General features: G+C 45.6%; 1 protein-coding gene across 2 annotated transcripts in view; it reads left to right on the top strand.

Annotated features, from left to right (window-relative positions):
- Window positions 1-27,419, top strand: part of GALNT14 (polypeptide N-acetylgalactosaminyltransferase 14) — a 137,361-nt gene that overhangs the window by 99,594 nt on the left and 10,348 nt on the right. For both annotated transcript variants that reach the window (XM_006016548.2, XM_025216049.1), the window contains 7 exons: window positions 4,161-4,248; window positions 6,977-7,061; window positions 9,018-9,121; window positions 16,167-16,293; window positions 18,514-18,606; window positions 21,027-21,110; window positions 22,695-22,839. In XM_006016548.2, coding sequence (XP_006016610.1) covers window positions 4,161-4,248; window positions 6,977-7,061; window positions 9,018-9,121; window positions 16,167-16,293; window positions 18,514-18,606; window positions 21,027-21,110; window positions 22,695-22,839 — 726 coding nt within the window. The remainder of the gene's footprint in view (window positions 1-4,160; window positions 4,249-6,976; window positions 7,062-9,017; window positions 9,122-16,166; window positions 16,294-18,513; window positions 18,607-21,026; window positions 21,111-22,694; window positions 22,840-27,419) is intronic.

The following is a 27,419-nucleotide window of genomic DNA, read 5'->3' as shown; positions in this document are numbered from 1 at the left end:
TCCCCAGCAGCTCGCTGCCTCTCTTGCCAAAGAGCGGCCTCTGGTCATGGAAGCCAAAGCCTTCCCAATGACACCAGCATGGCCATCTTTGGTTCACTACCTGGATCCTCCTCTCCCTCCTCAGCCCATACTCTGAGACTGGGAGGATCGAAGAGAACACCACCTGTGCCCCCAGACCGTTTAGCCCTGCTCCCAAATCCCTATAGTGCCTCATGACCCAGCTGGGAGAGCTTCGAGCTGTGTCATTGGTTCCCACATGAATAAGGAGCATGGGTGGTCTGTGGGCTGGAGTAGCTTAGGAATCTTGTCCGCAATGTCTCAGATGCGGGCTCCTGGGAAGCAGCAGACTTCCCAGGCTAAGGGGTCGGGGCAGCAGATTACCCCTTCAGTCCACCTCAGGATGATGTCTCCCAGAACAAACACTTTACATTTTGTCTTGGGGAGAGTGAGGATGGTAGCTTAAGTTGGGCCTGTGTTGCCTACAGGAGCTGGCAGCTCAGCAGGCTCTGCTGGGGCTGAGAGAGGTTCATACCTGTTGCTAAGCTCTGGTGGGGCAGGAGCCTTGGTGTGGCAGGCCCGAGGGCCCTTGGCCACCTTGGTCCATCCCCCTGACTGGACAGAATGGGAGGTCCCGGAGTTCTCCTTTGTCCTGGAGGGAGACCGTGGTCTGCCCTCCAGCTCCCGGGGGAGAAGGGCCTGGCATTAGGAGTCTATCTCCTGCTTGCAGTGCCTGATGGCACACAGTCTCTGTACTGTGGCCTGGAGCTCCTCCAGCTGCCGCGCCAGAGACCTCAAAAGGGAGCTGACCGCACAAGGGGAGGTGTCCATGCTCCCGGGCCCCAGAGCCTGAAAAAGGGACAGGCAGCCCCTGAAGCCGAGAGCCAGGAGCTCTGTCTTCATGGAGACCAGAACCATGGGCTCTGTCTGGGTGGAGGTCTCTGAGGTGCTGGGGGGGGCTGCACACCCCGAGGGGACCTTTGGGGTGCGGCACATGCCCATCCGTGTCATGCTGCTGGTAGGCCGGCTGGTAGGCGGGCTGGGCCCGAGTCTGCCTACCCTAGGGGGGCTCGCAGGCAGGGCCACGGGCCCTCCCGCGCACCTTCCTGTGCGAACTCTGTGCTAACTCACGCGCCGGCAGACAAGCACACCTGTTTGCGTGGCCTATTCATGAGGCTCCGGTCGCAGCGGCACATGCCCATCCGTGTCATGCTGCTGGTAGGCCGGCTGGTAGGCGGGCTGGGCCCGAGTCTGCCTACCCTAGGGGGGCTCGCAGGCAGGGCCACGGGCCCTCCCGCGCACCTTCCTGTGCGAACTCTGTGCTAACTCACGCGCCGGCAGACAAGCACACCTGTTTGCGTGGCCTATTCATGAGGCTCCGGTCGCATGGCTCCCTGTGGGACTGGGTGAAGTAGGGGCCTGGGCGGGGCGAGACGTGGCCTGCTCCACTCAGCCGCCTCCTCCCACTCTCTAAGGGTTAACCCCCTCCCACCACGGGCCCTGCTTACCTCCGGCTGTGCTGGGGGTCGGCGGGGGGCTCCACGGCTGCTGGGTGGTCTCTGGGGGGCTTCAGGGGCGCAGTGGGCTTTCACCCGTGTGTCTCTTGCCGCTCCCGGAGCCTAACTGGGGCTTTTTTGCTGTTGGCAGGCCCTTTTAAACGACGCACATGTGCAGTGGGCCTGCCGTCGGTGGCAAACTGCTCCCGGGGGACAGGCAGGGGAGAAGAGGAGGAGGAGTTGCACTTTATGTAAAATATCCATATGATTGCTCAGATCTCCGGTATGAAGCTGGAGACAGACCTGTTGAGAGTCTCTGGGTTAGGGTCAGAGGGGAGAGCAACAAATGTGATGTCATGGTGGGGGTCTGCTTTAAGCCACCAGACCAGGAGGAAGTGGTGGATGAGGCTTTCTTCAAACAGCTGGTGGAAGTTTCCTGATCACAGGCCCTGGTTGTCATGAGGGACCTCAATCACCCTGACATCTGCTGGGAAGGCAATACAGCAGTGTGTGGGCAATTCAGGAAGTAACTTCCTTACTGAATGGGGGAAGTAACGTTGTGACAGAGGATGCAGAAAAGGCAGAAGAGCTCAATGCCCTTTTTGTCTCAATCTTCACAGGCAGTCATCTCCCAGACTACTGTGCCAGGCAGCACAGTTTGGGGCAAAGGGGAGGTGTGCAGCCCTCAGTGGTGAAAGAACAGGTTAGGGACTACCTAGAAAAGCTGGACATATACAAGTCCATGGGGCCAGATGGGATGCACCCGAGGGTGCTGAGGGAGTTGGCTGATGTGATTGCAGAGCCACTGGCCCTCATCTTTGAAAATTCATGGTGACCAGGAGAGGTCCCAGGTGTTTGGAAAAGGGCAAACATAGTGCCCATATTTAAGAAACGGAAAATGGAAGATCCAGGGAACTACAGACTGCTCAGCCTCACCTCAGTCCCTGGAAAAATCATGGAGCAGATCCTCAAGGACTCCCTTTCAAAGCACTTGGAGGAGAAGAAGGTGATTAGGAACAGTAAGCATAGATTCACCAAGGGCAAGTCATGCCTGACTGACCTGATTGCCTTCCATGATGAGCTAACAGGCTTTGTGGATGTGGGGAGACTGATGGATGTGGTGTACCTTGATTTTAGCAAGGTTTTTGATATGGTCTCCCACAACATTCTCCCAGGCAAGCTAAGGAAATATGGACTGGATGAATGGACTGTAAAGTGGATAGAAAACTGTCTGGAGCATCAGGATCAGACAGTAGTAATCAATGGCTCAATGTGTAGTTGGAAGCATGTATCAAGTGGAGTGTCCCAGAGGTTGGTCCTGGGGGTGGTTTTGTTCTGTGTCTTCATCAGTGACCTGGAAGATGGCAAAGAGTGCATCCTCAGCAAGTTTGCAGATGACACCAAGCTGGGGGGAGTAGTAGATACATTGGAGGGTAGACCTAGGATTCAGAGTGATGTAGACAAATTGGAGGATTGGGCTAAAAGGAATCACATGAGTTTCAACAAGGACAAGTGTAAAGTCCTGCCCCTAGGATAGAACAATCCCATTAACCAGTACAGGCTGGGGGCGGACTGGCTGGGCAGCAGCTCTGCAGAAAAGAACCTGAGGGTTACAGCAGACAATAAAAGCTGAACGTGAGCCAGAAGTGTGCCCTTGTTGCAAAGAAGACTAATGGCATGGTGGGCTGTATTGATAGGTGTGTTGCCAGTAGGTCAAGGGAAGTGATTATTTCCCTCTGTTCAGTGCTGTTGAGACCACATCTGGAGTACTGTGTTCAGTTTCGGCCCCCCCCCAGAAAGAACGTGAACAAATTGGAGAGAGTTCAGCAGAAGGCAACAAAAATAGTGAGGGGGCTGGGGAGCATGACTTAGGAAAGACTGAGGGAACTGGACTTATTTAGTCTAGAGAAGAGGAGACTGAGAGGGGACTTAATAGCAGCCTTTAACTACTAGGGAGATGTAGTTGCAAAGGAGATGGAGATAAGACTGTTCTCAGTGGTGGCAGATGAGAGAACAAAGATCAACAGTCTCAATTTTAGCAAAGGAGGTTTAGGTTAGCTATTAGGAAGAATTTTCTCACTCAGAGCGTAGTAAAGCACTGGAACAGGTTACCCAGAAAAGTGGTGGAAGCTCCACTCTTGGAGGTTTTCAAAACCCAGCTAGACAAAGCTTTGGCTGGGATGATCTAGGTGGGGATGGTTCTGCTTTAAGCTGGGGTTGGACTTGATGACCTCCTGAGGTCCCTTCCAACCCTAACTTTCTGTGATTCTATAAGAAGGACAAGCTTCCCCATACACTGTCCTGATAATGTGTCTTCACCTGTGATCTCAAGGGGTAGGTGGGTCATTTAATAGATGCCTCCATTCATTCCTTAGCCTTCCTGGTGAGATAGTTTGACAAGGTGAGGGTTGCTGTTGTGTTATGTATACCTGTCCACCTGAAACTGGTTTGACCTCAAGAGTTTAGCTGAGAAACACAGCCAGGAACTTAGACCTACCCTCCTCAGCCTGTCTGGTTTGTCAGTTAGGAAAGGACTGGAGATATTAGTGACAATCTGGTTGCCTCACATCTTTGCTCCATAATCAAATCTTCCTACTTCTGAGGTGACTTCTGAAAAGAAACAACACTAGGTGAAAAGTCATGAGTTGTTTTGTTTCTTGTTCTCAGGACCCAACTCGGGTGGTCAGTCCAGTTATCGACATCATCAACTTAGACACTTTTGCCTATGTGGCAGCCTCATCAGACTTACGAGGAGGTGAGTGAACTCTAGTCACATCCTGATGGGGACTCTGTCCTGTTTTGCTCCAAGTACAATGCACCCACAAAGGAAAAAATCTGACCAAACATGAAGTCAGCATCAAGTCCAAATTCATTGCTCTAAGGGGTATAACAAAGCTGTTCTGCGCCAGACATGCTAAAAATGTTCAGTTGGCAGTTTTTAAGGTTAGCTTGGACTTACTTAATGGTACCTAGAGGGAATGGAGTTCATTAGGGTAGAGTAACCAGGCAGATGGAAAGCATCTCATCAAAGCTAACCCCTGGCAGCAATGAAAGTCAATGATATAAGGTGTAATGATGGCACAGCAAAATGCAGGTGTGATGGTAGCATGGGCAGACATACTGTGCTAGTTTAATTTACCTCACATTGGTTATGGTAGCAGTAAAGACAGGCTTTAGCACATACTAGCAACCAGAGGGTCTCTGAAGTATTTGTACACTGGCTGCTGGTAACTGTCAATCCTCCTGGATCATGGTGTATGCATGAGAGCCAGCCAGACCTTTGATGCATATGCCTGGGCAGGAATTTTTGGAGGAGTGGAGGCTGCGCAGACCTTCCATCCTTCCTTTAGGCGACTGAGACAGAATCCAAAGACCAGATTGAGCCCAGATGTTTGGTGCCTCTATGGCTGTAGTTGTTTAAGTGGCTGGGAATTGAACGCAGGTCTCCTGTGTGGTAGATAAGGATTCTACCACTGAACCACAGGGGACTCCACACTGGCTGTTAGCACATAATGAAAGCTGTGCCACTGCATCTTCACTGCTCTTGTTAATCATGTAGCTAGATTAAGGTAGCACAGGTAGGATAGCACATATGCCCATCCTATTTTCATTTTGCTGTGTGGGTATACCACAAGGGGTTTGAAGTCCCATTCTGAGGCTATGGGTAGCTTGATTCTCTGCAGTGTTACTTCAGATACTCACCAATGCCAAACCAAAATGACATAATGATGGATTAGGTGCTCTACTAAGTCCTAGCTTGTAGCTCTGATATAATGCATTATGTTCCTTACCAATCAGTAAGTGATGACTACTAATTGGATACTCTCATTTCCTGGGTACCCAGCTTAAAACCTGGGGTGTGATTTGTGGAAGTGCTGAATGATCACAGCTGCAACTTAAGTTAATTGGAGCCCTGCTGTGAGCCTACAGCATGCCATGTAGGGCTAAGTTCTGTGGAAAAACCAGGGCATAGGCATCTCAGCATGGGTACCAAAGTTAATGTATACTTCAAACCCTAATCTTTTTGTGTCTCAGTTCTGTAACATGGGCATAATCCTTTGGCTCGTCTCATGGGAGAGTTTGGGAAGCACTCTGGGGGTGCCCTGATGAACCTCAAAGACTCTTCAATGTCTTCATCAGCGACTTGGATGAGGGAGTGAAGTGTACTCTGTCCAAGTTTGAGGATGATACAAAACTGTGGAGAGAAGTGGACACACCGGAGGCCAGGGAACATCTACAGGCAGACCTGGGCAGGTTGGACAAATGGGCAGAAAACAAAAGAATGCAATTTAACAAGGAGAGATGCAAAGTGCTGCACCTAGGGAGGAAAAATGTCCAGCACACCTACTGCCTAGGAAATTACCTGCTTGGTGGCACGGAAGTGGAAAGGGATCTCGGAGTCCTAGTGGACTCAAAGATGAACATGAGTCGTCAGTGTGACGAAGTCATCAGGAAAGCTAATGGCACTTTATCGTGTATCAGCAGATTCATGATGAACAGAACCAAGGAGGTGATACTTCCCCTCTATCGGGCACTGGTCAGACCGCAGTTGGAATACTGCATCCAGTTTTGGGCACCACACTTCAAGAGGGATGTGGATAACCTGGAGAGGGTCCAGAGAAGGGCCACTCGTATGGTTATGGGCTTGCAGGCCAAGCCCTACCAGGAGAGACTAGGGCACCTGGACCTCTTCAGCTTCCGCAAGAGAAGGTTGAGAGGCGACCTTGTGGCTGCCTATAAGTTCATCACAGGGGCACAGAAGGGAATTGGCGAGGCTCTACTCACCAAGGCATCCCTGGGGATCACAAGAAATAATGGCCACAAGCTAGCAGAGAGCAGATTTAGACTGGACATTAGGAAGAACTTCTTCACAGTTAGAGCGGCCAAAATTTGGAATGGGCTCCCAAGGGAGGTGGTGCTCTCCCCTACCCTGGGGGTCTTCAAGAGGAGGTTAGATTGCCTATGCAGGGGGTTGGACTCGATGATCTATTGAGGTCCCTTCCGGCCCTAACATCTATGAATCTATGACTAGTCCAATATGAAATTGATAACAAATACGTAAGGTATGTGACCATGCACTAAACAATGATAGGAAAAAGAAGTCCTGAATGGCCCATCGTTCAGTGAGCACTTTCCATTCTGTACAACTCTGAACAGTAGAGCCCTGTGGGAAAAATGGTATGCAATTATCTAACTAAAAGCTGTATCCTAATCCACATGCACAAGGGGGCTAACATATACCTTCATTTTCAGATTTAATATTTGTATGTCCTGATTTCTGCATGCTTGACTGCAACTTTACTGTAACTTTTTATTTGTAATATCGAAATGTGTTGGATGCTGGCATGATCTCCCTGTGGTCTGAATCACTTCAAACTGGAGGATAGGAAACAATTCTGAGTTGGCCAAGGGATGGTTTTGACAGCCCCCATGCTGTCAAAACCATCCCTCTAATTTCTCTGTGATCCTTCTCTACCTTTTAGGATTTGACTGGAGCCTACATTTCAAGTGGGAGCAGCTTACCCCAGAGCAGAAAGCCAAACGTGTTGATCCCACCGAGCCGATTAAGTAAGTAGCAATGTAGGGAAGGGGACACTGGAGTCACTAGGGGGTCTGTGTGGAGAAAGTACTCATATTGAAATGGTGCCTGGTAGGCTGATTTTGCCAGTTTGACTCACCCATTAAAAGATTCCCTTGCTTTCAGCAGTTTTGGATCACTCCATGAATGCAAATGGTTAACTATTTTTGCAGCTGTAGCAACAGATCCCCTCATTTAGCTGGATCAGAGAGAAATTTGAATATGCAGGTAATCCAGTTTAAAATGTGGCACCGTGAAAGAGGTGGATCAGGGCTGAGATGTGCTCCACAGGAGCCCTGAAACTCATGGTTCTATCCTGACTTCCAGTTTGCTTTGGATATTGCAGCACAGCTTCACCTCCTAACAATGTACTGCAGACAGTACAGTGTCACAGTGCAAAGACAGTGGTTATTCCTACTACAGTAGTTCCAAAAAGTTCCACATGATGATTTTCCCTGAGAAGCTAAGGACAAATAGGTGAAAGCTCCTGGTTTCTCCATCCAATGAATAAGACCGTTTCCCTTCTTAAAAGGCTCTTTCTTTAGTTCTGACAATTCACGTTTTACCTGAGGACAAGAGGCTTCCTTTACAAGTGGTAATGCCCTTCACAAAAGCAGGTTGTTCAGACCTCACCTTCCAAACTAGCATTGCTCTTCCAAGTTGCCCAGGGGGTGGTCAGAAAATCTAAAAGGCTGAGAAATGAATGCTGGATTAAACGCACTGAGAGATGAAGAGAAAGAATCCCTTGGGCTGCAAGGAGTACCTCACTTTACCTACAGCCACCCCTTGGGGCTAGCTAATTCAGTAGCATCTTGACTGGAGACAGAGTTGCTGTAGCCTGGGCCATAGAAAAGGCAAGAGCTATGGTGAGAGCTCGTAGCTCCAGAAAGGAAGCAGAGAACATGCACCCAATTTTATCAACCTCTGAGAGCAGGAATTTGCCACACGGATCTCAAAATGTCACTAGATGACACCGGACAGAGCTTCTGAAGTCATTAGAAATATCACTAGAACATTTAATGAACATTAAACATAGCAAACTGGTACAGGAACGTTGATTTCATTTGTTTTATTAACAGCAATCCCCCAAAAGTCACTAAGGACCCCACAAAGGTGCTAGATCTAACAGCCAAATGGCTAAGCTGGCAGTACTGTGTACATCGCAGTAAGGAAAATCTTGCTGCTGTTTCTTAACAAGAACTCTTATTTGTCTCCTGAAGGGCCATCTCACTTCATAATCACCCTGTCATGTAAAAATAATTGGAACTTCATTGCAGCACACAAAGGCCACCTCTGTGAGGCCTGACACAAATTCAGCCCTGCTTATTTCAGTGCAATTGCAGGACTTAAGAGTAGCTTGTAGAAATAGGACTTATTCCATCACTCCTAAAACAATCCTCCTCACTCCTCCCCCCACCTGCATGACTTCGCTGTGCTGCTCTCCTCATCTAAACCGAAGAGTGAAAAATAACCCTGCTCTGAAAAAAAAATCAAACTGATAGAAATGGCTTCTTAAAAGCCCTTTTGAATAGGCAGTGCTCTCCCCTGTGCAGTAGAACGGTGCTCTTAATACGCTATCTTCCAGCACAAACCCTGTTTGAGTAATGTCATGTAAATAACCCCCCCAGCGCTAAGTGCATTTTTGATTCTGAAGCCTACAATCAGGGCTGCGAACTTTGGGCTTGGAGAAGTCGTGCTGATGGGTGCATTAGCCAGTCTTTAAGTACCAAGCAATTTGTGACCTATGGAAAAAGACAGAGGCAGCTGGTTAAATGGCTCTGCCACCTTCTGAGGTGCAAGTCCTGGTGTTGAGTAATAGGAAGATTCATAGGTGGTGCTCTGAGAGCAGAACAGAAAGCAAAGGGAAGTTGTAGTCTGTGCATCTGGGGGTCTGCATAGCTGTTTGAGTGAGTTCCTGTCCCCTCTCTTCTTCCCCGTCTCTACAGGACTCCAATCATCGCAGGGGGACTCTTTGTGATTGACAAAGCCTGGTTCAACCACTTGGGAAAGTACGACACAGCCATGGACATCTGGGGAGGGGAGAACTTCGGTGAGTCACTATTGTTGTGAGTGGAGGGGGCCAATCCTCAACCTCCGAGCTGTTGAGGCTGGCTTTCTCTTGACTAGCCTCAGGCTGATATCTGCTTTGTCTAAACTCCTTCCCCAGTGCTCTCTGCAGGGCTTCCCCAGTCATTTCCAACAGCCTAAGTAAGTAAGGGGCTCCTTAAGGTCTCAAGGTACTGACAGTACTCAGGGATTAGCCATGACTGTGGTTCCCTTCCCTGTGTGGTATATAGCTACAATGCTGCAAAGGGTTGTGAACAGGTTGCAGGAGGCTCTAAGAAATCTCCTGTCTCTCCCTTTTCTTAATGCTATCATTAAAGAATATATATGTGTTTCTAGTTTTTCCATTTGTGGGTATAATCTCAAAAACATAAGATGGCACAGTTATGCTGTGGCCTGAATTTGCAGAGCCCCTGACACAGTGGCTCAGGGGTTTTCAACCAGGCTGCAGTAGACAGGCATTGGGCCCCAGTCACTCAGTGTGGGATCCCAGCTGGATCTTCTTGGCTGAGGGGTTTCCATTAGGAAAAGATTTAAGAATCCCTGCCCTAACCTGCTTGATGGTAAATGGATTACAGTCCCACATGCTTCACGTCACCTAACTCTACCTCAGCCATCTCAGTTTCCAGCTTTTTGTCAGGTAGCTCCTAAGAGTAAGGTTTGCAAAGGAGATCAAACAGGTTATACCATTCTCTTCCACCATGTCAAATACAGCTAGATCAGGCTGGACAGTTTTCTGTCTGCAACTCTAACGATGCAGCAGATCAGAGCGGTAGGCTGTAGCCATGCAAGAAGAAGGAGGTATTTGATGTCAGGGAGACAGTTCTTAAGCTGGCTTTAATACTTTGATACCTCTGGGGAGCATGGCTAGCAAGGAAAAAAATTGTGTGTTTTAAAAAGATATAGCAGTGCTGTCAGTGAGCCAAAGGAACAGATGCTAGTGCTTTGCAATAACCCCATCCATTGTCTGGCGCTATTGCTTTCTTCCATATGCCTTTTTCTCTAATGTATTTATTTATATCTTGCCACGTAGGAGCTTGCTTTCTCTCTTTCTCTCTCTCTCTCTCTCTCTCTCTTTGTATATGTGTATCTCAGTGAATTTCTTGCCAGTGTTTTGACCTAAAGCAACTGCTCTTCCTAACAGGATTGGTCCACCTCCCCTGCTGGATCACTGGCCTTACAAATAAAACGCCTTCGAAAAGAAAACTAAATGTAAATAAAGGAACTGGCACATTAGCTTTGATCCATGTTCCACCCAGTCCTATGTCTTTTCCCTGACCACGAGCACTACTAGCTGCTTCCAGAGAAAGAAAAAGAGAGAGGGAGAGAAACTAAAATGGGCAATTATGAATATGCTGCCCATACCTGATGTTTCTTCACAACCCCTGTCAAACAGCAGTTAATCGATGCCTTGCAGTATGACAGTTCACATAATATGCGTTGCTCAAGGCTCTGTCAGGTAGCAAGATGCTTTTGGTTACTGACAGAATTCCCTTTGAGACTGGTGCTGACTACAAAGTGTTCTCACCTTTCCAGTGCCAAAGGCAAACAGAGTCATGGGATCCCAGCTCACATCAAACAGAGGCCAAAATTCTCGCACACCCAAGTTTTAGTAGCCACGGGGCTTGCAGACTATATGTTTCACTAGTCTTGGAACAGCTTCTGTTCTCTGGGAAGCAGAGGTGATGAAGCTTGTCCATCATCAGGTGGAAAAAATCAGCCACAGCCCAAATTTATACATGGCAGCAGGAAGTCCATTTTGTTGCAGTTGTGCAAAGCAGTCACGATCTTCCTTCACAGGGACCTCATAGAAGTCCAAAGAAGTGCAGAAATGGATAGTGTTGGATAGCCAAGTTCTTGCTTCTGGAGGCAGGAAGAGGCACTCTGTGGAAGGCATGCAGTCTTGTGGGTTTCATTGGTAGCTACAATCACATCATCTCTTTGTGCTTCGCCTTTCCTTTTCCTACTCCTCTTACTATATGTACATACAGTACAGGGCATAAAGGCATCCCAGCCTTGGTTGGGGCCTTAGGCACTATTGCATTCTTAGTAACACTAGTCCTATGTAGCCTTCCCTGAGGCAGTGCCATCTGGACCATAACAAGTCTTCCAAGGAAGGGATCTTGGTGTCCTTCTGCACCAACTGTGATGGCTCTGAAGTGGACTCAGACTGGTCTGTAAAAGGGAAAGTACCAAAGATAAAACAATAGAAGGGATAGCACATAGTATTGCAGCAATATTGGACTTGCAGGTCTAGATGCTTGAGGTTAGGTCCAACCCATGCTTGCCCCTGCACTACTCCCACCCCTGGAGATCAGTATGTGTCTTGCAGTGTTCTAGGCATGCAGCTCCTAGTCTTTCAGAGGCAACAGAAGCATATGTCCCTCCAAGCTCTTGTAGGTCAGATTCTGACCCAGCTTACATCAATATGTTACCCCTGGCTGCTGGGTAAGTGAGAGAGGCATCAGAACTTTGTGATTCATGTTGGAGGTTCTGCACATGCCATTCAGTAGCCAGGTGCTCTTTTTATTCGCTTTGCAGTGAAATGCACACTAGCCCTGTGGCAATTTGCTCTCCTTTCTAATTGGATGCAGTGTTCAGAATACTGTGTAGCACTACAGCTTGTTTCTAACATTATTCATTGAGCTCCACTTCTTTATGGTAGTGGAATTACCAGCCAAGAGAAGAACGATAGACTGCATTGAAAACAAAAGCAAGTTCCAGTCTGCATTGAAAATAAAGGGGAGGGCATTTGGGCACTGTTTGTTCCCAAATTGGTTTGGAACTAATTTTATTTCATAATGTGTGAGTGAATTTACCCCTCCTTATGTAAGGGGATGGAGGAACAGGCTCCAAGATTGAAGATGCTTCATCCCACTACTACATGACCAAGTCTCCAGTACACCCCACCCTGATCTGCCTGTAGGGGGTGCAACAGGGCTGTTTAATTATCCTTGGTAATGTTGGAGTGATGCTATAGCTGTGATGGTCCAGAAAGTATGCAAGAGGCAAGGACTTTTATAGCTAATATCTTTTATTGGGTTGTCTTTGGGTGCTGAGAATACAAGGAGGGGAGCCAGATGTGATGTGGACCCTTCTCTGTTCTGTTACTGCCATTGCCTCCTCCAGAAGTTATAGTTATGATGGGAAGGTCTTTGTTGCATGAACCCAGGCTCTTTGTAGGTGTCTTCTGTAGCGGAGGGGAGACTGAATGACCAGGACTAGCTGCAGGAAACGAAGAGAACTGTATTTCTCTGTCAGGGTGGGAGGCCGTGGCTGACAGAGCTGGAAATACTTTAGCACTTGACATTTCCTATTTTGCAGCATCTCCCTGAAATGCAGTTAAGAGAATGTGAGTGGATTATAACAGTGGTTTAAAGACAATAAGGAAAGTGCAACAGGGATTGGCTTTCAGTGGGAAAATGCTTTTGTGGGCATGAGTAAAAGACCAGGTTAGGTGTGAGAGCATCCAGCTTCTACTCCTGCTTCTGTGACATGGACACATGCTGTGCCTCAGTTTCCCCACCTGTTAATGCACATAATGCCACCACCTTCAGGGGTGTCATGAGGATTACTTGTTAGCATGGATAGAAAATGGAGTGTAAGAGGGCATAATGCATTAAGCTATATAGACCTGAAGGACTTTATCGCCTCCACTGGGGTTAGTCAGGGTCTGTCAGGACACTGTTTGAAGCTTAATTCTTTCCTTCTAAGCAGCTTTTGCATTTTGAGCACTAGGTTTTCATTCTGATTCTCAGTGCTCAGAGATTACATCCTCACCCCTCTTCATTACGACTTAAATTATGAGCAAGCACTGAGAAATCTGCAAGCCTTTCTCCTTTAGTACTTCAGACAGACCTAGTCCATGTAAGCTGAAGAACTGGGACAGATAATAGGGAGTTACAGTGCAGCATCCACAAACCAGTCTGCAACTCTTCAACTAATCTTATGCTCATCAGTGCTTCTTTTAATTGCAGTGACACTCAATGACCAAACAGCCTACTGCACATGGGTAAATAAAGAATGACAGCCACGTGTGAGAAGACCTAAATGGAGCAGCTTAGAGCAGCCAAATCCTTAGCCTCATCTTCTTGCTGCTGTGATTAAGGTTGTTCCCAATATAGCACTAAGACATGGCACAGGGGCATGTTTTATTGGTCCATTAATATGCACCTTTGGGGAGAGCCATGAAGTTCCAGCTGTTGCAGGAGCAGCTTTCTCCTCTCTGGATGCTGCAGTGAAAAGCAAAGTGGTAGCAGGGAGGGAATTTCTGAAAGGAAGCATTGACCCTTGTTCCCACCTTCTGCAATTTGCCTCCCAGCTTAAGCTAACAGCCCCTGACTGGTGCTGTTATAAATAGAGATGGGCTCAAGCCATGAATATTGGGCTCCACATATCATATTAGTTGCCTCAAAAGGAAGAGGGATTTGCGTTTAGGCTAATCTGTCCTTTGCTTTGAATCTGGGACAGCTGTGTGCAGTGAGAGCTGGGAAGAGGCTCCCTCCTGTCAGTGCCTGGGTGAACCCCAAAGCCACACATATGTGTGTCTTTGTGAGCAAATGAATACTGTGTGGACAAGGAGGGTCTGATTCTCCTTTTTTTACCCTCTTGTTGTGGGTCAAGAGGAATATCATTGAGGGGCAAAGCAAGGCAAATGGAAGGAGACTTGGACCTTCCAGGTCATGCTCTGATTGGCTGCTTTGGCCCAGCTGGTGATAAAAAGAGCACAGATCAAATTTGTCCCCCAAATGTAAGTTGTAGATCAAAATACCTGAGTGAATTAGAATAAAAATTGCAGTGGAGACATTGTAATGCCAAGGGAAGGCTCTCCCCCTTTGGAAACTTGAGCTTCAAATCGGGGTTGCATGGCTGGATTGTCTGACAACCAGTTGTACCTGGGGTTCTGGCTCTGCCTGTTACTGACTCACTGAATCACTTTGGAAAAGTCTCTTCATTTCTCTGTGCCTCATTATCTCCATCAGGTACTAGCAGACCAGGAAATAGTTCTGCAGCAGAAATGACCAGGGCTTGAGAGCCGAATTCTGAGGGGGGGAGGTAAAGAGCTAAAGATCGTGTGGGGAACTTGGCTAACCTACAAGGCAGGTGTGGACAGAACACAAATCCACACATACCTCAAACATGTTGACGTGAAGTGGGAGGAAACATTGGAGTGATGGGTAAGCACGTAACCCAGAATAACATGGATTTAAGAAAGTGAAATTTCAGGTCATACTGCCTGCAAGTGAGGTGCATAAATTTCCTCCAGGATAGGACAGAAATGCCACTACTTAGGACTTTTAATTCTAACACTTTGGGGAGATTTTCAAAGGTACAAGTGGCAGCTAGGCTTTGAACTGCCACTGGTTTCTATAGGAGTTGAGACATGTAAGTGTCACCTTTGGCTTTACAGTATCTCCAGTTCTTGTTGGTTTGCATTGCAGTGTAGAGGATGTGTCTAAACAGCTTCCATTGATCTGAAGGAAAGAGTATAGCTGAACTGTCTGCACTGCTTTTGAAGTCTCAACCTTGCCTGCTGAGAAGCAGGGTAAATTAGTCTACTCAGAGCTCTGTGATGCCACAGCTAGATTGCTCCCAGTGCCTGAGGTGGCTTGTTTAAAGCTCATTTCAAACTAGCTTGTGTATCTCTACACTACACTGCGGTCTGCTGTGTAGCCCTGATACAATAGTAAAATGTGGGTAATAACACTCTTACCTCACAGAAGAGTGAGTGTGAATGGATGCTTAAAAAGCTTGTTAAATGCTAAATATTGTTCTATGCTGTCAAAAAATCATTGTATAGGATACAAAGAATTCTGAAACTGCCTTTTTCTTGATTCCTTCCTTTTTCACATGGGGCTTGCATGGCCTGTTTATGTCAGTTATATGATGACTTAGTGATGAAGCTGCAGATTGTGATGGGTTCATAGTTGTTAAGGCCAAAAGTCACCATTATGTCATCTAGTCCAGTCTCTAGTAGAATACAGACCGTTAGAATTACATCCAGTTATCCATGTAAATGGGTATCTCATTTGTGATGTCAAGCTCTTGTTCCACAGGGGATATAACACCTCCAAAAACCTAAAAACCAGCTTTGGGTGCTTTGGACTAGACTCTGTATATGCTACAATGTTTTGCTAGCATAACCATGTCATTTGGGGGTGTGAAAATCCCTGGTCTCAGTGAACCAACAGCAGAAGCTTCCGCTGGCTTTGCTAATGTCATTCAAGGAGGTACTGTAACTGCTATGCTCTCAGAAAAACTTCTTTTGCCACTCCTAGAAGGGGCTGCTGACAGCTGTGGTGGCATACCTGTAGCAGCAGCAGCTCCATAATGCAGGCAAGCCCCATATTTCTAAATACCGAAAGCTCTGTTTTCTATGCTGATTTTACACACAGCTGCCCTTTGCACATGAAGGGTGTTGACAAATGACTGTTGCACACACAAGTGCAGCATAGCCACTGTAAGTCGCATCCAATAAGATGCTGAACACCTCCAGTAAAGCTCTGAGCAGCCCTAGCTCTGAGACTTTACACAGACCTGACAGGAACACCAGCACCTTTCTACAAAGCTCAGGGCTTTGCAGGATTAGTCCTTTATTCATAAAAACATGGATCTTCTAAGGTACATTATAATCATTAATAAACTGAATTCATACCCTCTCTTGGTGAACTGAGGAGCCCCTGTGGAGGGAAGTGGTTCTGAATTATGCAGTGCAGAAGTAATTACAAGAGCAAGAAATTGCAAGATGTTTCTGAGATGTAAGCTGTGCTGCATATAAAGGGACCTACTTACAGCCTAGCTTTTTCCATTGTGATATTACCCGCTGTGCTATAGGCCGATTTCAAGTGGGCTAACTTCAAACAGATAGTAAGTAGCTTTGAAATGTACTTTTAAGAAGGCTGAGCCTAGCGAGGCCCCTCCAGTAATGGATTGACCCTGATGTGGCGTGGAAAAGGATAAAATGAGAGATAAACCAGGATCCCATCCTGCTCTGGTACTGGGCAACAGTGCTGAAGCCAACTCTCTTATAGAAATCTCATTCCGTGTGTGGATGTGTGGTGGGAGCCTGGAAATTATTCCCTGCAGCCGAGTCGGCCATGTCTTCCGGAAGAAACACCCTTACGTCTTCCCAGAAGGAAACGCCAATACATATATAAAGTAGGTATATTGCATTTGCTGCCTTCCTGTGCCACTGAATAATGGCCTGCCCTGGGAGAGAAGGAGCTGTGATAAAGGGAGAGTGTAGTTTGTGGTAATGGTGGATGCCAGGAGGAAAAGTTTGGCTGTGAAAGTTAATGTTAATAGCAATACAAGAGTTTCCCAACAAAAAGCAGGCTTAAACGCAGGTGTACCTGGTGCCCTAAGGATTTCTTCAGCATAGGGCACTCTGTCAGGGGCACTACAGTGCCATAGAGTTTCCAATATCACCTTCCCTGATTCCTTACACACAGGGTATGACTAGAATGCCTTGCACCTTGCTGAATCCCGTCTGCCAAAACAGTTGATGATTTACATGAGGGACCAAGATGGCACTAAACTCAGAGAAGCAGGAAGGTATTTTAGTCTCCACTGACCTGCAGCCTGACACAGCTTAGCCAGACTGGAAAATCTTGCCCAAACGCCTCTAGGAGTGTAAGCCTCACTGGAGCACCGGTTAGTGCAAGCATTGATTAGCACATATACTGCTCGCACAAAGGCTTTGCTGAATCATTGACAAGTATCAATGACAAAAAAATGAGCCAGAGTGGTGTCTCCTGTTGACTTAAGGTACAGATGGTTCAATCCCCAAGCTGATGTTACCTCCAGAAGAGAGACTCAGGAATGCTTGGACTTCTGACATCTAGAAGCAATTGGCTCCACTGGAACTGGCTGCTTAACACAGCATACTGGCTGGAAAAGCTGAAAGCAGAGTTTTTGGCAACTCTGATCATGAGACAATACATGACCCAGGTAGCCTATAATGTACGCAGTGTCATGGGAAAAACTAGGCACTGTATTACACAGTTAAGATGACCAATTTGTAACCCTTCCAAGGCTGTCTGCCCCCTGGAGGAGGTGCTAGGACTGTCTGGTTAAAGAGAGAAATATTACAGATAAGGAATTCAGATCAAAACTATCTGATTTCTCTCAACAGCCAGGGAAGTCAAGAAGGCTGTTTTACCCTTCTCAGGTTTCTAAGCCAAGGGCTGTCCATTAACTATGCAAATGAGAAAAAACATTGTCCACAGATGGGAGCAGTTTTTATCAACAGATTGTTTCCTGGATAAGTTGTCTGCTTGGATGTTTTTACACACCAGGGTTTCCTTTTATGAGTGTATTTCCTGATGCTATAAGAACAATCATATTTCTTGAGGTTATAAGAACAATCAGCAACAAACATAAATGCCCAATTGTCTGCAAAATGGTTATCTATTACATATCCACTATGTAGCCCTCTTTGGTTTAGTATGTGATATTAAGAATGAGAGAGGAGTCCTACACATCAGTCAGGTTTTTATACTGAAATGGTCTTGCTTTCAATAACACCAAGAAGTAAGAACCTTAAAGGCTTGGAAATGGTCAATGACCTATCACACGGGTCATTTAAAACAAGGGAAGGATACAGTACTCCTGAATGTGCCATGGGGAACAATCCTGCATTTGCCCTTTTAGGGGTGAACATAGTGAACTCAAATAGGTTATTTCTGGCTCTAATGTCTAGGATAAAGAAGGGATGATTTAGAATGAGTTTGAGAGGAACTCAGCCTCGTACCTCAGGCACAGACACTGTTGAATTATGTGAAGCTCTGGATCTAAATCCAGATGCAAATATTGGTCCCCTTCTTTATTATCATAGGCCAAAGCAAACCCCTAGATCAGGGCACTTGTTTCTGCTGAGCATCATTTTGAGATTTTGAGTTTGTTCAAATGAAACAGAAGTGAATGTACATTGATGGACATGAAGGGAACATTGTCTTGAAATCCAGTGAAACAAAACAGCTCTGTACAGCATTTCAGCATACCCCCTACCAACTGCTAGACACAGCCCCAAGATGCCTGTCTGGAATGTTACTATTAGAAAAAATAGCTGTGCTTCTCATAAGAGGTACAAGGCATCCCACTGATCTTGTTATATGAGTGTAAGATAGTGAACTCAGCTCTAAGCTGTGGCCTAGATCAGGTGGAGTAATTATTATAGGGAAGAAGAGTAACCTCCAAGGTACTGAGTGATAGGTTAAGGCATGTGGGGTTTGAGTCAAGCCAAAGTAGCACTCTTAGTACATTAGGGGAGGAGGGAATGGGGGTAGTCATGGCATTGGGGGACTCCCTTCAAGGAATTTGAAAGTTCCTTCAAATGCTTCTTCAGTTGTCACATTAACCCTTTCTCACCCCATCTAGAAACACCAAGCGCACAGCTGAAGTGTGGATGGATGAGTTCAAGCAGTATTACTATGCTGCCCGGCCTGCAGCACAAGGAAGGCCATATGGAGAGTAAGTCTCACCTCTACTGGTGGAGGGAAGTACAGAGGTGTGCCTACTTCCCTGATGCTATGACAGTGCATAGAAGTGTTACAGAAGCAGCATATCCAGCTCTGGAAACCTCTCCAAACTGTTTCTGTAGTAACCATTAAGTGCAGATAGTAGGACAGGGTGGCCAGCCTACAGCACATGCACCCCAAGTGGCACAGGCAACTTCCATGTATGCAGCATGCCACAGATCAGAGAGGCAGTATGTTGGCAGATAGAACAGGAAGCAGAAAGCAGAGCAGCAGATTAAGTAGGGGAAAGGGGATTTGAGGGGAAGTTGTGGGGAGGGGGTGGAAGAAATTTGTGGTATGTCTGGCAATAAGTTTGGCCCCTGCTGTACTAGGGATGCTACCTGTAAGGAAAAAAGTCCCGTCTCCCAAACATAAAAACAACTAGTTTATAAGGAGTGTTAGTTTATCTCAGTGGGCTTAGATTCTTACTGGGGTGAAAACCATCAAGCAAGGTCCTGTTCTTGACTTTATTGCTCTAGTCTTAGAACTATATTTTAAAATTGCAATTTAGAAAGGAAGCTGATAGCAGAGAAAAAATCAGTGAGTTCCTAACCCAGATATGACTTCATGGAAGCTGAATTACTGCTTTATATTCCACCAGGGCAGTTGTGCTTCTCTCCTCTTTAATCATGGACAGTCAGGAATTCTCCCAATAAAAAATGGATGGATTTACTGGCAGCAATTCCTCCAGGAAGATAGCATCCAGACTTGCATTCTAATCCCCTGGTTTCACATGCTCCTCACTTCCTCCATATTTTTGCTGTCTAACTTGGACTGTCCACATAAACTTACAGTTCAAATATAAATTGCTGGAATAAATTCCTTTTGGTTGTCTTTTAATTTTCTGAGAAAATAGATTAAAATACTGTGGAGACTAGCCCATTCATGTTAAACCATTTTCTCCTCTCTGCTAGGAGAGAAAAGGGAAAGAATAGCTTTCTCACAGTAGGCAAATAGGGCTACAGAAAAAGAGAGGGGGATCTGAGAAGGAGAAAGATAGCTGTGGGGGATTCTTCTGACTGCTGCATAGTTACCAACAGCCTCATAACTCGACAAAAGCGTGTTTACAAGGGAAAAGTGAACAGGGAAAACATTTAAGCTCAACTGATGAATTTGACCCTTATTCCTCAAAGAAGTCAAGCACATGGGGTACCTATACACATGCTCCAACATGTTCTGATTAGAATGTGTTGGAGCAGACTCTATTAATTGAGTCTGCTAGAGCGTTCTAATTAGAGTGCTCCAGCGAGCTGTAGTATCTCGTGTATTCAGCGTCCCCACGTTTCAAAATGGTGGCAGAGGCAATTTAACTAAAGCTCGTCGAACAAACTTTAGTCAAAGCACCCCCACCACCATTTTGAAACACGGGGCTTAATACACAAGATGCTGGAGGTGTTTTAATTAGAGCGGCTCCCAGGAGCCGCTCTAATTAAAACCCTACCCCCAACTTCAAAACATGTATATAAATGCCCATGGTTACCTTAAGGCAAGTGTTAAGTCTCACTGATTTCAGTGGGTCTGAAGCATATGTTTATATGGTTTGCTGAATTGGGACCTTTTTAGTAGTGGTAGTAGTTTACACATGCATAACATCAGAGGTACCAAACATATGGCTCACCAGCCACAACAAGTCAGTAGGGCTATTTTGCCTGGCCCATGGGGCTCCTAGGTGGGTTGAGAATTCAGGGGCAAGGCAAGTGAAGGTGGGGTCTGTCACCAGATTCCCAGCTATGGAGTCCCACTGTACCTGTGAGAACTGAAAAACGGGTGTAAATCAATAAAAACTGAATGACTTAAAAAAAAAAAAACAACAGGGAATTTATCAGTGAAAACCAATGAAAACTGAGAATGGAGAACACTATTTATATGCTTAACCAGCCAAAAGATAATAAGAGTTTGTTACAATGAAAGCAACAGGCAAAAAAAAGGGAGGAAACAACCCTGTTATGCAGTTTTGCAAGTAAGCACTTATTGGATATGCATACAAGTGGCATACACATATGTATTAATTGCATGTAAAATTTAAAAAGTAAAGTCATATTGATTTAGTATATTAAATAGTATGTATTTATTATAAAGTATTCAAAATGATACCTCCCTGTTATATAGGTTTCTTCATGCATCAGTCTCAAAGCACCTTAAGTATCATTAGCCCTATTTTACAATTAAAGTATTGAGAAATTAAGTGATTGGCCCAAGACTATATAGCAAAGCAAGTAATAGAAACTATCTCCTGACTCCAAGTTTTCCATGTAAATCTGTGCTTGCATCCCTTGTGCCCTGGATTCAATCTTCATGACTCATGTCAATGTGTAGTATCTGTGTGTTTGCCATAATTATTGCATCTTTATAATAATTTCCCATCTCCAACAGTATCCAGAGCAGGTTGGAACTGAGGAAGAGGTTGAAATGCCGCACCTTCAAGTGGTACCTGGAAAGTGTTTATCCGGAACTTAGGTATTGGCCTACAGTTATAATCGTGTTTCTAAAGGCTAGTGTATGCTGATGGGCATATATCTGGTGCTTCATAAATCTCTGTTTCTGCCACTGCTTTCAGGTTCTTTGGAAGAGGGGAGAACATAGAAATTCTTAATGGACAATCTTGTAGAGCAGGGGTGGACTCTGGCTGTGATGAGGGATCTTCCCACAGCACCAGCCAACCACCCAGGCGAGAGCTGCAGTGGTGGAGCCCAAACAGCACCATGGGAAGAAGCTCGGCACCATGGCTTGTTCCTGTGGTGGGAGCCAAGTGTCTGGAAAGCAGGGTCTCTTTCCACTAGGTCCAGGACTGACTGGTGTGGATGCCACTTGCACTGGATCTGACATGGAGGGGCGGGGTCCATGGGCCTGATTTGGCCCACAGGGCATTCATCCAGTCTGCAGGCTAGTCCCGTACCACTCATTCAGCCTGTGGTGCCAGATGAGTTTGACAGCCCTGTTGTAGAGTTTTTTGTGTGCATGTGGTGTGGTGGTGGTGAAACTGTTCTCAGCCTGTTGGAGGCAGCAAAAGTCTGGGCTGGGTGCTGCTCCGTTAGAAGACATTTAGTGATTGCCACATTGTGAAGCCAGCAGAGACCATTTTTTTTTATCTTCTGCATAACACAGACCATAGGACTTCTTTAAATTAATTCCCATCTGAACTAGAGAATAACTTTTAGGAGGAAAAATCCAATTTTCATTAAAAAATTTCCAGTGATGGAAAATCCATCCACAACACTTGGGAAATTGTTCCATTGGTTCATTGCCCTCACTGTTAACAATCTCTACATTATTCCTAATCTGAATTTATCTAGCATCAACTTCCAAGCTTTGTAGCTTTATTATTCCTTTTACCTCTAGGCCTTTACTATCAGATTTCAGTTCTGCCCCTAGGTACTTGTAGCCTGTGATTGAATCACCTTCTCTTGGGCCTTCTCTCAGGTTTTCTGCTATGCTGTATTTATCAGCCACGCTTAGCTGGAGTCATCCCTGACACCAGAAAGGATGAAGGGGCCATTACATCATTTTGCTCAGTGTACGCCGTGCACCATCTTGGGAATATAGTGCAGAGGGTTCTGGGGAGGGGAGGGAGGATTTGTCGGAGTGGCTGAATTTGAAGTTAGAGTATGAAAAAGATTGATAACCATTTTATAGAACTTTCACCCAGTATAGTATTGCCCAATGGCAGTGCAGAGAGAGTGAAAGACTGAGTGGCAGCTTAATTTGAAGTTTCCTCACTTTTGTGAGCTGAAGACAGACCTTTACCAGTCTGCCAATTTATTTCTCTCTACTGTATTTGCTTTATGTCATGCTCTCTGTGTGTCTGAGCCTCCTGCAGGGATGCCATGTGGAAAGGCTTGCTGTCTGTCTCTGTGCACCTGTTCTGCAGTATTCATGTCCATCCCACCCCACGTATTATTCTTGCACGTGGTTATCAAGAGGCTTGCAGTTCTTGGCTTGAGAAAATAAACCAACCAACCCAGTTAAGAACTCCCCTCTCCCCCTGAATGCCATGCATGCTACAGCAAGCACAGTAACCTTATATTGGCGTGGTTTCTCCAGGATTCCTGAGGAATCATTATATCAAACTGGAATGATCAGGCAGCGACAAAGATGCTTGGAGTCCCAGAAGCCTGAAGGCCAGGACTTCCCAGCCCTCAGTTTGAATCCCTGCATCACCAGCAAAGGTGGGGCAGCTGTGGCACAGGTAAGTGTTCTAGGAGATCTTGATGGCCCTTGTCACACAGGCGGGAAGGAAGGGCAAGGTGCCCCAAAGTATTCACTTGGGATCTTAATGCTTCATTCAGGATGTGACAGGCTCAGAGAGGTAGGTGTGCAGCTGTACCTGTAACATGTATATACAGTGGCATGCTTCCTTTGCCCAGACAAATTAGGGCACTCTGCTGAGATGTGGCCTGTCCAGGGCCCTGAACCTTCAGTGCTTTGAGGCAGGTTTGCCTAAGGTCAGTCACTGGAAGATTACCCTCTTAAGGACCATCTTAGGGTGGGACAGAACTGCTGCTACCCTCCTTCCTGGCTGCTGGGAGAGGGATATGGCTGGGAAAATGGTGTGAAGACATATGATTAAGGACATGTTACACTTAGGACACATTAGCTGCACTTAAAATGCCATTGATGGAGCATTCCAGCAATAAAAAATGTGCTAAGTGCAATCATATCATAGCAAAGTTAGGACTTTTCACAGGAGGAGTATCTCCAGATCATGTTAGGTATCATGTATTCAGCTATCGTGGGACTGCTCCACAAAGATAATACGAGCACAGCTCTCTGGTTGTTGGTCCCCACCCTGGCACTTCACTGAAGTGTTGGACCAGCTCTGGTGTACTGCCAGGGCTGGAACTGAAAATCAGCTCATTGTCAATCCCAGCCCCAGCACTGTAGCAAAGTCGTGAATCAGTCCTGATGTGGTGCCAGGGTTGGGACCAGTAGTCAGCTGATGGCACCAAACCAGAGTCTTGAACCAGCTCTTTTGCAATGCTGGGGCTGGGATTGTTGGTCAGTTGATTGTCAGTCCCGTCCAAGGCACCTCACCAGAGCTAGTTCAAGCCTCTTGTACAGTGCTGGGCTGGGACTGACAAACAGCAAGCTGTGCATAAGAGATCATGTTAGAGATCATCAAAAGCATTACTGTGCAGTGGCTCAGAACACATTCAAACTTTTAATATGGCATGGTAATATCTACTGTGACCTAAATAAAACATGCGCTAAGTACCCCATGCCACAAGGCCCTCAGGCTCACGTAAACCCTGGTGATCCCCTGTTACCAACAAAAAAAAAGATAATTACAGGGCCACTGGGAGCTCCTGTTAACTGTCACAGTAACCATAGGAGCAGCCTTAAAACCAGACAGCCCTAGATTTGGGGTGAGCTGAACCCCCTCCTCTGAGCACCAAGGAGGCTCATCTGCAGCCCAGGCTGGTGCGATTGTCACACACAATTGTGATGCACAACTCAGAGGAAGAAAACAAGACCTATAATTTCCTCTAATCTTTCAGACCTATTTATTTCTCTTCATATTTCAAAATGCAGTGAATTACGATGGTATTTATAACTTCATAGTCTGCTTTCTTTCACTAGTAAATTGCCCATTAAACTAGCAAGAGCTTAATGAGCATGACCTCCTTTATTTATTTATTTATTTATTTATTTATTTTTGGGTAAATCTTTCAAATATTTTACATTACTTTTTTATCTTTATTTTGAAAAATATGCAGCATCAATCAGAATGCACTCTCAAGTCCCGATTTTCAAACATGTTAGATGGGAGAGGGGGCATATGGGCACTGGAATGGGACTCAGTTCCTGACTGTGCCACAGGCTTCCTATGCAACTGCAGCCAAGTCTTAATATCCTTGAACTTCAGTTTTCCCATCTGTAAAATAGGGATAATAGTACTTACCTGCTTCAGAGGGGCACTATAAAGATAAGTGCATTAATGTGTATGAGGTTATGGGAGCCTGGATAGCAAGTTATTAGATAATATGCAAGTGTATGCCTACCTTGGGCATACAAATGCAATGCGTGCACATAACCCTCATGATGGGTGCATGGATTATAACAGCAAAATGGGAAATTAGGAACATAAGGGACCAAAATGAACTATGCCTCTATGGGATTACCATTGTATATACACTTTACATATGCAGTTGCACAGCTTTGAGACTCTAATCTATGAAAAAAAATCTACTATATTACTGAAAGGAGAGTGGGAAGTGAATTTAGTAATTCCAGAAAACGAGTCCAAAGTGGCTTCGGGTGCTACCTTGGAGTTGCTGTTATAGTTTAACAGTCAATCTTTCTGCATTTTAAAAATCCTTTACTTTCTCTCTTGCTATATGGAAGACGCACATGAGCAACAGGAGAAATGGGTTAACTAAGGGCCCTACTACACTTCAAATTAAAGCTGATAGAAACCAGCTATAGAGTTGTTACACATTTTTAAGCACTAACTTTATATCTGGTTGGCTCTTTTTATAGCTGAATAGTCATTTTAGTTGGGTGATAATTAGTTTGCATGTGTGACTGGTCTAAATTTATTATGCAATAGCCAGTTAATTATGAAATATATCTAAGATATAGCAGAGGCGCCTTAAAATTCTGTTGGAAAGCAGGATTCTTTTCAAGAAGGGAATTTTCTATGGATTTTGATGATATTTTACATTTTTTTTCTGACATCCTGAAATGAAAAATATCATGTTGACTCATCAACGGGGATCCTGGTTTTCTCTAATAAAAAAAAATCCCCCATTTTCGGATGAAAAAATTAACACACAATCCACATTTTTCCATGATTAAAATGAAACACCACTATATATAGATATATATGAAAATCGAGGATTTTTTTTATCAGAGAGATCCAGGATCCCTCCCTGCTCATCAAGTTGTTTGTTTAGATTTTAAAAAAATCAGTGGTTTTTGTTTTGACATTTCTGATTAGAATTTTTCAGACCTTAATGGGCAATAGCATTTTTCAGCATTTTGCTTTTCTACTCTGATTCAGAATTTCTCCCAGGATAAAAATGCCCTTTCTTGTTCAGCTTTAAAACTAAGTCTACAGGGCAACTGACTATAGAGAAAGTGCTGAACTACTTCAACTTTCTATTAGTTGCTCTGATAAAGTAGGCAGTAGCCTATGAAAGCTCATGCCTCTATGAACAAGCTAGTCTGTAAGGCTGCATCTGGACGAGCATGGACATTTGGTTCTCCAGGGACAAGTAGCGACAGCTCACCTTGCACCACTGCTACTTGTCCCTGGGGAACGCCCATGCCACACATGCTTTGGTGCATGGCAAGTTACCCCGAGTAGGGTAGGGAAGGCTGGGGCCAGGGTCAAAAACCTGCAGCAAAAAAAAAGCGGAGCAGCACACTCACAGGCAATGCTTTCTTGCAGCACAGAAGACATTTGAATGTACGGTATGTGACACCGCAGACGTGTTTGCGGCACCACATACCACATGGCTGCACTTGTCTGGATGCGATCTAAGGTCCCACCCTGCCTTACCAAAGAAAGAGACAAAAGAAAAGAAATGTATTTCTCGCTTCAGTTTTTCTGTTATAGTGATCCTAGGTTTTACTTGTTACCTGAGGAAGTAGAACATTTCAGACAGAACTATCATTTTTTTTTAAATGGACAGTGTGCCTTTAAATTTAATTTGAATCACGGAAATGTCAACAAATTACCAGCTCAGTCTTAATTCTGTTCCTTGCATGTATTACAGTGGCAACTTTCCTTGACAGATTGTGCAACTTAGAGAAAGCAGTAATCCTAAATGCTATTTACGTGCATTTTTGGCCATGAACAACAGCACGGTTCTTTTCAGTTATATCATATTTCAATCAAAGTTTCTTTATCCAGTGCTTGATTATATGAGTTTATCCAAAATAAGGTTGTGCTCTCTGATATATGTTGAATACACTGAAAAGTTCCTGACTATCCAAAATTTATAGTAGTAGTAGTGTTAATTTGGTTGCTTCTTTGTACTTCTATAGTTCCTTTCATGCAAGGATCTCAAAGCCCTTTACAAGCATTAATGAATCAAGGATGAGATTTTTAGTTGGTAATTAACCCTTTACTGCAATGGTGCTAGCATTTTAGTGGCACTAGACAGCTCAGCAGCGGCAGATCCAGGGTTTGGCACAAGAGGGTGTGGAAGCAGCAACCTGTGCTGCAGGGATAGCTGCCCTACCCCCTCCCAGCCTTCTCCCCCAACACTGGTGCAGGCAGACCTCTCCTCCCCTCCCCTGTCCTCATGTCTCACTGCTGCTGGGGAAGGGAGGGGGGATTCTCACCTGCTTTGAGGCCTTTAAAAATTTCCCAAAGGCCCCCTCAGCATGATGCAGTTTGAAGGGGGGCGGGATGCACCTGCACCACTGCACCCCCTCTGGATCCACCACTACAGCTGGCCTTCGGTCTAATGACATCTCTTTCATGTAATGTCAGCATTTATTACAAGTAGAGAAACTGAGGCACAGGGAGATTAATCGCTGCCTGATAGGTAAGTGTCTCGAATACCCACAGTGTGCATTGACAGGCATAATAACATAAGAAATGCCATGCTAAGAAAAAACCCCAGGTCCATCTAGCCCAGTATCCCATCCCTCACAGTGGCAGGGACAGTGGCCCCCAGACTCCAAGGCTCTGCCTGCCTCCAACCCTGGAACACGTGAGATCTGAAGCTTATATTCTTCACAACTGCAGCTACCATTGCCCGATCCATTAAGCTCTTGAGATGAGTGTTTTGGGATCTGGGGCCTGTTATGGGGAAA

Source organism: Alligator sinensis, unplaced genomic scaffold (assembly GCF_000455745.1).
Source record: "Alligator sinensis unplaced genomic scaffold, ASM45574v1 scaffold138_1, whole genome shotgun sequence".
Classification (NCBI taxonomy): Eukaryota; Metazoa; Chordata; order Crocodylia; family Alligatoridae; genus Alligator; species Alligator sinensis.
This window is presented reverse-complemented; position numbering and strand designations above follow the sequence as displayed.